Genomic DNA, 11485 nt, shown 5'->3' with positions numbered 1-11485 from the left:
GGGGGGAAGAGAGTGGGGGGGAGAGAGAGGGAGGAGGGAGAGGGAGAGAGAGAGAGAGAGGGGGGGAGAGAGAGAGAGAGGGGGGGGGGGAGAGAGAGGGGGGGGGAGAGAGAGGGGGGGGAGAGAGAGAGAGGGGGAGAGAGAGAGAGAGAGAGAGGGGGAGAGGGAGAGGGGGAGAGAGAGAGAGAGAGAGAGAGAGAGAGAGGAGAGGGAGAGGGAGAGGGAGAGGGAGAGGGAGAGGGAGAGGGAGAGAGGGAGGGAGAAGAGAGAGAGCGAGCCCGCACTGTGACCTCAGGGCGGAGTGGGTGGGGAGAGACAGAGCCCGCATTGTGACCCTGGGTGGGGGTGAGAGAGAGAGCGAGAGAGCCCGGAGATCTTATGTTCTTAATAAGAAATAGGAACAGGAGTAGGCCATACGGCCCCTCAAGCATGCTCCGCCATTTAATAAGATCATGGTTGGGCTGATCTGATCATGGACTCAGCTCCACTTCCCTGCCCGCTCTCCATAAGCCCTAATTCCCTTATCGGTTAAGAAATTCTCTATTTCTTCTTAAATTTATTCAATGTCCCAGCTTCCACAGCTCTCTGAGGCAGCGAATTCCACAGATCCACAACCCTCTGAGAGAAGAAATTTCTCCTCATCTCAGTTTTAAATGGGCGGCCCCTTATTCTAAGATTATGCCCCCTAGTTCTAGTCTCCCTCATCAGTGGAAACATCCTCTCTGCATCCACCTTGTTAAGCCCCCTCATAATCTTATGCGTTTCAATAAGATCACCTCTCATTCTTCTAAATTCCAATGAGTAGAGGCCCAACCTACTCAACCTTTCCTCATAAGTCAACCCCCTCATCTCCGGAATCAACCGAGTGAAACTTCTCCGAACTGCCTCCAAAGCAAGTGTATCCTTTCGTAAAAATGGAAACCAAAACTGCACGCAGTATTCCAGGTGTGATCTCACCAGTACCCTATATAGCTGTGGCAAGACTTCCCTGCTTTTATACTCCATACCTTTTGCGATAAAGGCCAAGATTCCATTGGCCTTCCTGATCACTTGCTGTACCTGCATATTAACCTTTTGTGTTTCATGCACAAGTACCCCCAGGTCCCGCTGTACTGCAGCATTTAATTTTTTTTCCATTTAAATAATAACTTGTTCTTTGATTTTTTTTCTGCTGAAGTGCATGATCTCACACTTTCCAACATTTTACTCCATCTGCCGAATTTTTGCCCATTCATTTAGCCTGCCTTTGTCGTCGGGCAGAGGGGGTTAAACTGAACCTGGAAATCGGGGGAGAGGGGATTAAACTGTACCCAGAGCTCGGGCGAGAGGGGTTAAATTACCCAAGGATCGGGAGAGAGGGGGTTAAACTGTACCCGGAGATCGGGGGTGAGGGGGTTAAACTATACCCGTAGATCGGGGGAGAGGGAGTTAAACTGTACCCGGAGAACGGGGGAGAGGTGGGTTGGACTGTTCCCGGAGAACCGGGGAGAGTGGGTTGGACTGTATCCGGAGATTGGGGGAGAGTGGGGTTAGACTACATGGCAATCGGTGGAGTGGGGTGGGGTGGAGAGTGTTGAGGCTGTAACAAGGTTTGTGTCATTACTTGCCATGTATCTTTACCTCTACTTCCGATGAAGTCTGCCACTTCAGTCGAAGGTGACTCCTAATTTGCAGACTTCTAGTATTTTAATTTACAAAATAAAACTTTCATTTTCTTCTGACTTTTGTTCAGTGCACTGGGGCTTAGCTGGAGTGATGTCGGTGAAAAGGAGACAAAGCTGATTATGACCATTGAGCTGAAAGTTTAACTTCATGTCTCAAACAATTTATCACAAATGATTTTTTTAGTTATTTTTGTGTTTTTTCTATGCTTTCTTTGTTTCTTTTTACTCTGTGCATGCATTCTTTGTACGTTACTGATTTATCCTTTGATCCGTAACATGTCTCACCGCCAGGACAATGAATGATTGATGATCTGTTCAGTACGCATTGAGGTAACACATGAGAAATATTTAAACAGGGCAAACCAGTAGAGGTTGAACTTTGCCCTTGCCTGAGGTTGGATCACTCAATTCTTTGAGCATGTTGTCTATTTTCCAATTTGTTTTCATGTGGCCATTTTGACGTGCCCCTAATATTCTCCCTCCCCGCGCATGCTGCAACAATTGCATTAGTGTGCTGGATGCGCTGGAGTTTATCATTGGTCCAAACGTTTGGTGGTGGGCAGAGGGGATGATCACCAGGAGTGCCAGTGGCCTGTGAGTTTGCTGGAACAGGCAGCCAATCTTTTTGAATAGGTTCAGAGAAGTGTCAGCTGTGATCTTTTACATGTCTTTAGAAATAAAACCCAGTTACATGTTAACTCCAGGTGCAGCAGCAGGAAATAGAGGAAAGATACTGTCGTCTGTCCCATTGAGAAACAGCTGAAGGACCAAGGCTTCGAGTGATGTTCAAGGCCCATTGTGCAGGGCATTATCAAGGTTGAAAAGAACAAAAGAGGAGGTAGGTAAATCAGAACATAATGGTTAGATAACGGCAAACGTGGGTTTTAAGTGTTTCGGCGGAAAAAAGACATGCATTTATATAGCGCCTTTCAGGGCCACCGGATGTCTCAAAGCGCTTTACAGCCAATGAAGTACTTTTGGAGTGTAGTCACTGTTGTAATGTGGGAAACGCGGCAGCTAATTTACGCACAGTAAGCTCCACAAACAGCAACGTGATAATGACCAGATCATCTGTGATGTAATTAGTGATGTTGATTTAGGAACAAATACAGGTTGAACCTCTCTTATCCGGAACTCCCTTATCCAGCACCACCCCTCGTCCGGCACTATTCCCGGCCACCGGGTGGCGCATGCACAGAACACGGCTGGTCAAAGCCCTTCCTCTGAGATAGGAGTTACCACTGGGCCAAGTTAACTTAAGTTAATTGCTTCAAACACCACCACAAATGCAATAAAAGAAACCCAATGTGGGTTTTCCCCTCTGCATCGGTTGTAATAGTTGGTAACATGGAGTAAGTAGTAGACCAGGGAGGTTCCAGATTTAGTCCCTTTTCTGTGGACAGTTAGCTGATCCTGCCGACATTTCTCGGGGCCCGCTGGGCCTGCTTGGGCTGACGACCTCCTCTCTCTTTTCCCCCCGCCCAAAACCCCGAGTGACCTCCTCCCCCCTTCCGGGCCGATGACCTCCCCTCATCCCTCATCCAGCAAAATCCCTTATTTGGCACAGGCCAGGTCCAGGGATGCCGGAATAAGGGAGGTTCAACCTATATTGGCCAGGACACTGGGAATAACTCTTTGAAATCATTGCATGGAATCTTTTGCATCCACCTGAGTGAGCAGACAGGGCCTTGGTTTAACGTCTCATCCAAAAGACGGCACCTCTGACAGTGCAGCGCTCACTCAGCACTGCACTGGAGTGTCAGCCTGGATTTATGTGCTCATGTCCCTGGTGTGGCACTTGAACCCACAACCTTCTGACTCAGAGACGAGAGTGCTATCCACTGAGCCACGGCTGACAAGGAAAGAGGAAAATAGTCATGGGTATGAGCCATCTACTGCAGGCTAAACAAAATTCATTGCATTTTATATCATGCCTTTTAAAGTATTAAAAAGTGATTAAACAAAAGTCAGTTTTCTCTTTAGGATATCAGAATGGAAGGGGTGAGAAAGAAGAATTATAGAAGTTAAGGGAAACAGCGTTGCCAGGGGTAGACCAGTTCAAAGTTCATTCAGTAACTGTTAGTGGATTTTGAGAAGCTCACAGGTTGGTTCAGACTACTCAGTGGCCAGATCTGAATTGTTGCTAACAACAGGTATGATTGAACCAGGATCTAACCAGGGCGGGGGCAAATCCTTCTTTACCAGGCACACTTAAATCGGATAACATACGGTGACAGAGAGGGTTCAGAAGAGTGAAAGCAGCATTTAGACCAGTGAAAAGCAATAAAGATTGACAATGCGAGTTGACAGATTGTGTTAAATGAGATGGGACTGGATTACAGAGAGAATCTTAGTGTTGAATGAAATGGGACAGGATTGCAGACAGAACTTTACAGTGTTGAATAGGGAATGGAGTTTGTGGCAGGGAAGGGACCGAAGACAATGGCTTTGGTCTTCCCAATATTCAGTTGGAGGAAGTTTCTGCGTACCCAGTACTGGCTGCCGGACAAGCAGTATGGCACAGATCTATCCTTGGTCCCCTGCTATTTCTCATCTACATGCTGCCCCTTGGCGACATCATTCACAAACACAGTGTCAGGTTCTGCATGTACGCTGATGATACCCAACTCTACCTCCCCACTACCTCTCACAATCCCTCCACTGTCACTGATTTGCCATGCTGCTTGTCTGACATCCAGTCCTGGATCAGCAGAAATTTCCCCAAACTAAATATTGGGAAGACCAAAGCCATTTTCTTCAGTCTCCACCACAAACTCCGTTCCCTACCTACCAACTCGATCCCTCTCCCTGGCAACTTTCTGAGGCTGCATCAGATCGTTTGCAACCTATTTGACCCTGAGATAAGCCTCCGACCACATATCCGCTCCAGTGCCAAGACCGCTTACTTCCACCTCCACAACATCACTCGTCTCCACCCTTGCCTCAGCACATCTGCTGTTGAAACCCTCATCCATGCCTTTGTTATATCTGGACTTGACTATTGCAATGCTCTCCTCTCTAGCCAGTCATCTTCAGCCCTACATAAACTTGAACTTATCCAAACCTGTGAACCCGTATCCTCACTTGCACCAAGTCCTGTTCACCCATCACCCGTCTGGTTGCTGACCTATATTGGCTCCCAGATCGGCAATATCTAAATTTTAAAATTCCCATCCTCATTTTCAAATCCCTCCATGGCCTTGCACCTTCCTATCTCGGTAACCTCCTCCAGTCCTACAACTATCCAAGATCCCTGCACTCCTCCAATTCTGGCTTCTTGTGCATCCCCGCACATTCAGCTGGAATTCACTCCCTAAACCTTTGCACCTCTTTCTTCCTTTAAGATACTCCTTAAAACCCAATTCTTTGACCAATCTGTCCTAATGTCTCTTTATATGGCTTGGTGTCAAATTTTGTTTGATAATGTTCCTGTGAAGCGCCCTGGGTAGTTTTATTGGCCCCAAGTTTCCACATGATTTGCTCCTGATTTTTAGGAGCAACTGGTGTAGAACGGAGTATCTTAGAAATCGGAATTCTCCACATTTAGTTTGCTCCAGTTCTAGTCAGTTAGAACAGTTTCACTTTGGAACAGAATTTTTTTTTCAAAAGGAGGCGTGTCTGGCCACTTACGCCTGATTTCAAAGTTTCGTGAGTGAAAACTTACTCCAAACTAACTTAGAATGGAGTAAGTGAAGATTTTTGTACGCTCGAAAAAACCTTGTCTACACTTTAGAAAATCAGGCGTAGGTTACAAATCAGGCGTAGGGAATGGTGGAGGGGGGTGTTTAAAGGGAAGTTTATAAACATTAAACACTTAAGTTTTACAAATAAAGAGCCATCATCAATAATAAATGATAAATACATCAATAAACCAATAAATCAATCAAAAAAAATTACTAAGAAATAATTTTTTTTTTAAATCAATAAATAAAACATTTTCTACTTACCGACTGCAGCACCGGGAGCCCTCCAACAGCGTGCTGGGATGCCCCCCTCAGTGTGTCTCTGTCAGTGTCTCTATCTCTCTGTCTGTCTCTGTGTCTCTCATTCTCTCTCTGTCAGTGTCTGTGTTTCTGACACCAAGGAGGGGGGGTAGAGGGAGAGAGGGGGGGAACAGGGGAAGGGATGGGGGAGAAGGGGGAGGGATGGGGGAGAAGGGGGGAGGGGGGGAGAAGGGGATAAAAAGGAGATGGGGGGGGTGGAGAAGGAGATGGGGGGGTGGAGAAGGAGATGGGGGGGTGGAGAAGGAGATTGGGGGGTGGAGAAGGAGATTGGGGGGTGGAGAAGGAGATTGGGGGGTGGAGAAGGAGATTGGGGGGTGGAGAAGGAGATTGGGGGGTGGAGAAGGAGATTGGGGGGTGGAGAAGGAGATTGGGGGGTGGAGAAGGAGATTGGGGGGTGGAGAAGGAGATTGGGGGGTGGAGAAGGAGATTGGGGGGTGGAGAAGGAGATTGGGGGGTGGAGAAGGAGATTGGGGGGTGGAGAAGGAGATTGGAGGGTGGAGAAGGAGATTGGAGGATGGAGAAGGAGATTGGGGGGTGGAGAAGGAGATTGGGGGGTGGAGAAGGAGATTGCGGGGTGAGAAGGAGATTTGGTGGGGGAGAAGGAGATTTGGGGGGGGTGGAGAAGGAGATTTGGGGGGGAGAAGAGATTTGCGGGGTGAGAAGGAGATTTGGTGGGGGAGAAGGAGATTTGGGGGGGGAGAAGGAGATTTGGGGGGGGAGAAGGAGATTGGGGGGGTGGGGAGAAGGAGATTGGGGGGGTGGGGAGAAGGAGATGGGGGGGTGGGGAGAAGGAGATGGGGGGGTGGGGAGAAGGAGATGGGGGGGTGGGGAGAAGGAGATGTGGGGGTGGGGAGAAGGAGATTGCAGGGGGGGGAGAAGGAGATTGCAGGGGGGGGGAGAAGGAGATTGCGGGGGGGGAGAAGGAGATTGCGGCGGGGGGGAGAAGGAGATTGCGGGGGGGGGGAGAAGGAGATTGCGGGGGGGGGAGAAGGAGATTGCGGGGGGGGGGAGAAGGAGATTGCGGGGGGGGGGAGAAGGAGATTGCGGGGGGGGGGAGAAGGAGATTGCGGGGGTGGGGGGGGAGAAGGAGATTGCGGGGGGGGGAGAAGGAGATTGCAGGAGGGGGAGAAGGAGATTGCGGGGGTGGGGGGGGAGAAGGAGATTGCGGGGGGGGAGAAGGAGATTGCGGGGGGGGGGAGAAGGAGATTGCGGGGGGGGGAGAAGGAGATTGCGGGGGGGGGGAGAAGGAGATTGCGGGGGGGGGGAGAAGGAGATTGGGGGGGGGAAAGGAGATTGGGGGGGGGTGGGGGGGGAAGGAGAAGGGGGAGGGAGGTTGAACGGCCCGGGCCCGAGACTTCGGGCAGGGCCCGTCCCCAGCACCAGATTTACAGGTAGGTGGCGTTGGATCGGGTCGGGGGGGTGGTGGGAGAGAGGTCGGTTCGGTTCGGGTCGGGGGGAGGGAGGGAGAGGGAGGTCAGGTCGGGGGAGTGAGGTCAGGTCGGATCCAATCCGGAGGCGGGTGGGGGGGGGGAGAGCGGGTGTCTGGTCCGGTCCGGGGGCGGGGGGGAGAGCGGGTGTCGGGTCCGGTCCGGGGGCGGGGGGGAGAGCGGGTGTCGGGTCCGGTCCGGGGGCGGGGGGGAAGCGGGTGTCGGGTCCGGGGGGGGGCGGGGGGAGCAAGCGGGTGTCGGGTCCGGTCCGGGGGCGGGGGGGAAAACGGGTGTCAGGTCCGGTCTGGGGGCGGGGGGGGGGGGGGGAGCGGGTGTCGGGTCCGGTCCGGGGGCGGGGGGGGCGGATGTTGGGTCCGGTCCGGAGGTGCCGGGGGGGGGGTGGGGGGGGAGCGGGTGTCGAGTCCGGTCGGGGGGCGGGAAGCGGGAGTCGAGTCGGGTGGGGAGGAAGCAGGAGCTGGCCGTGGGAGGAGCCTTATTCACGCAGCCCCAGTGAGGCCATTCAGCCAGGGCGAGGGGCTGCGTGCTTTGGGCCCCTCCCACACAGTTTCGGGCGCCTGGAGCTACTGCACTTGCGTGCCCACTGTAGCGCGCATGTGTAGAGGTCCCGGCACTGTTTTCAGCGCAGGGACCTGGCTCCGCACCCGACAGCTCCTCCTGCGCTGCGCCAAGGGCCAGAGGACCTGCAGGGAGGTGGAGAATACGGAGGGTTTTTTTAAGCGCACTTTGTGGCGCGAAAAACGGGCGCCCAGGTCGGGACTGCGCTGTTCTAGGCGCGACTCGAAACGTGGGCCCATTATGTTAAATTCCTGGCTGGCCTCCCATATTCTACCCTACGTAAACTAGAGCTGATCCAAAACTCAGCTGCCCGTGTCCTAACTCGCACCAAGTCTCGCTCACCCCCTGTGCTCGCTGACCTACATCGGCTTCCGGTTAAGCAATGCCTCGATTTTGAAATTCTCATCCTTATTTACAAATCTCTCCATGCCTCGCCACTCCCTAGCTCTGTAATCTCCTCCAGCCCCACAATCCCTCGAGATGTCTGCGCTCTTCTAAGTCTGCCCTCCTGAGCATCCCTGATTATAATCGCTCAACCATTGGTGCCCGTGCCTTCAGCTGCCTGGGCTCCAAGCTCTGGAATTTCCTGCCTAAACCTCTCTGCCTCTCTACCTCTCTTTCCTCCTTCGAGATGCTCCTGAAAACATTAATAGAAAAGCAAAATACTGCGGATGCTGGAATCTGGAATAAAAACAGAAAATGCTGGAAATCTCAGCGGGTCAGATAGCATCTGTGGAGAGAAAGCCGCGTTAACGTTTCGGGTTAATGCCCCAAATATACCTTAAAACATACCTCTGACGACGTTTTTGCTCACCTGCGCTAATTTCTACTTATGCGGCTCGGTGTCAAATTTTTATCGCATAATACTCCTGTGAAGCGCCTCGAGACATTTCACTATGTTAAAGGCGCTATAAATACAAGTTGTTGTTAAAGGCGCAATACAAATGCAACTTCTTGTTGAATGAGATGGAACCTGGTAATGGAGCGTGAACCGTGCCGTGCTATGGTCTGGATTACAGAGTGTAATTCTTTGCAAGCTATTCTGTAAGAGTGAGATATGGGACACTGGTCAGAAATGTCTGGGATTAGCTGGATTAGTAGGACAATCAGGGATCTAAGGAAGCTGATGCAATTATTCAATGTTTGGGACTTTATATTAGTGCCGGGTTGATTGATAAGGAGAGGCAGAACGAATGGTGATGGTTGAAGTTGCATGATTCAGCAGGCAGGAAGGTAGAGTTGGTGTATTCGCTTTAGTTTGGCACAAATTATTGACCTGGTTTGGAAATTGGCTGAGAGACCGGGAGTAGAGATAATGGGCAGGATGTGACTAATGGTGTCCCACAGGGATCTGTGTTGGGGCCTCAACCATTCACAGTATTTATTAACGACTTAGATGATGACTTAGGAAGTCATATATCTAAATTTGCCGATGACACAGAGATAGGTGGCATTGTAGGCAGTATAGATGGAAGCTCCTTCTGCCAGCAGTCTGAGCGGCCCCTGGCCTGCGAGCACCATCAGAGCAGGCCGGGGAGCGGAAGAAGCAGCGTGGCGGCGTACCACTCCAGGGAGCAGCACGTGCTGGAGCAGGAGAGCAACGGCAGTGAGGTGTGACGTCACCAAGATCCAGGTCAATGATTGGAGCGTGGGCAGGTACAGCAAGAGCGGCGAGATCGGGGCGAAGGAGCGGCAAGAGAATGTGTAGAGCGATTTGAGAGGCATGAGTTTGGGGCCAGAAGAGCCGAGGGCCCAGGCCAGTTTGGGGCTGCACGGGCCAGCCCACACTCCGATATGTGTGCGCACTAGGTCCGTGCAGCAGAGCTAGTCTCCAGTTGTCTTGGTTAATCCTTGCTACTGGACCAAGACCTAGCTCTGTCAAGCCCATGTGGTGGCTGGTGTACAACGGTCACCACGCATTAACAAAATCCACGCACAGGCATCTTCCACCCTTCAGGATGTAGTTCGGGACCTGGAATTTTAGATCCTTCATTGAAACACCTGTTAACTTTTTGACGTGGAAGCAAGTCATCCTCGATTCAAGGGACTGCCTATGATGATGATGATGATGATGATGAGATGGAAGCATATAATTACACCGGGATATAGATAGATTAAGTGAATGGGCAAAACTATGGCAAATGAATTTCAATCTGGGCAAATGTGAGGTCATCCACTTTGGACCTAAAAAGGATAGATCAGGGAACTTTCTAAATGATGAAAAGTTAAATACAGTGGGTGTCCAAAGTAACTTGTGGGTTCAGGTACATAGATCATTAAAATGTCATGTACAGGTACAGGTACAGCCTGGAAAATCTGGAGTTCCGGAATTCAGACACCGGGACGATACGTGGCATGGTCGTCCGGAATCTGGACCCCCGCCTTGGGCTGCTGCTGACTCCCCAGGCCCTGCCGGCTGCCGGACCACCCGCTCCTCCCCCCCCCCGCCCCCCCCAGTCCCACTCCTCCCCCTCCCCCCCACCACCACCACCCCCGCCCCCGGGGACGCAGCGGGCAGGAGGACTCTTGTGAGCGTTGCACGCCAGCGGACAGTACCCAGTGATCTTCTCTCCCCGCCGGTGAGAGGACCACCAAACTCGCTCGAGGGGGAGACTGCCCAGAAAACCAATTTCGGGCCCAAGCTAACTCTATCTGACTTTTGTCTCCACAGTTGCCCTTCTGAAGCTGGGAGGAAATGGAGGCTTTACTGGAAGCAGTGCAAAACCTTAGCCAAGATGGGTAAGCAGAATCATTTGTTCTGATGGGTGTAGTGTTCAGTTGTGTCTAGTAAGTCTGATGTTTGGGGGGCTTAATGTATTTTTTGCCATTCTGGTAAACATCTAAACTGCATTGCTGTACAATCATTGCTCATATTTATGAAACAAGATGTAACTTCTACACCACTTGATATGGGACTGGAATCACATGTAGGCCAGACCAGGTTAAGGTGTCAAATTCCCCTCCCTGAAGGACATTACTGAACCATCTTTCATGGTCCTCCTTTCTAGAGCTAGCCCACAAATTACCAGATCATTTAATCCAAGTTCCCAATTTGCCTCAGTGGGGTTTGAAGTCAACCTCTGGGTTGTTAGTCCAGTATCAGAACCATGACGTTACCTTTAGATGTGATAGAAACATAGACATTTACAGCGCAGAAGGAGTTCATTTCGGTCCATCATGTCCACGCTGGCTGACAAAGAGCCGCACGGCCCTGGAGGTTACATATAAACCTATGAACAATGACGGAAAGGCAAAGAGCAATCAGTCCGCCTCAAAAAAAAGTCCGACACCCCTTAAACTGAAATATTCTACACTCCACCCCAACCGGAGCCATGTGATCTCCTGGGAGAGGCAAAAAACAGATAAAAACCCAGGCCAATTTAGGGAGAAAAAACTGGGAAAATGATGGCACTACAGTCAAATAGGCTATTGCTGTCGAGATGTGAAAAATAGCCACTTGAAGCATTGTTATTGCTTATAAAATATCCCCCTGCACAAGTCATTACTTTGAAGGCTGATGAGAGAGCTAAAGAACTGCGAAAAGCTGTGAAGAAACTTTTTCTTAGACCATTTGTTTTTCGCTTCCTCTGTTGAAGGCACTGGGTATATTTCTATTGCATCAACAGTGCTCTGGTATTTCACCAACGTGGCGGTTCCTCACGTGAGCCTACACACTAAGTGCAGGCCCATGAGTGAATGTCGGCAACTTTTTTTACTGTAGGAGATATCACAACTGAGCCTTGTCTGGGCCTTGTGTACATCTGCACACCTGCTTTTCAGCAAGGCTCACTGCAGAGCGATCGGGATCAGGAAC

General features: G+C 50.9%; 1 protein-coding gene across 6 annotated transcripts in view; it reads left to right on the top strand.

Moving 5' to 3' along the window:
- The first annotated feature begins 2368 nt into the window (after positions 1 to 2368).
- cep63 (centrosomal protein 63) overlaps positions 2369 to 11485 on the top strand; it is a 112461-nt gene continuing 103344 nt past the window's right edge. For all 6 annotated transcript variants that reach the window (XM_070883215.1, XM_070883218.1, XM_070883216.1 and 3 more), the window contains exons 1-2: positions 2369 to 2502; positions 10343 to 10410. In XM_070883215.1, the coding sequence (XP_070739316.1) occupies positions 10367 to 10410 (44 nt within the window). In that variant the 5' untranslated portion in view covers positions 2369 to 2502; positions 10343 to 10366. The remainder of the gene's footprint in view (positions 2503 to 10342; positions 10411 to 11485) is intronic.

This window comes from Pristiophorus japonicus, chromosome 6, assembly GCF_044704955.1.
Source record: "Pristiophorus japonicus isolate sPriJap1 chromosome 6, sPriJap1.hap1, whole genome shotgun sequence".
NCBI lineage: Eukaryota > Metazoa > Chordata > Chondrichthyes > Pristiophoridae > Pristiophorus > Pristiophorus japonicus.
Note: the sequence above shows the minus strand (reverse complement) of the source record. Positions and strands in the feature narration are given on the sequence as shown.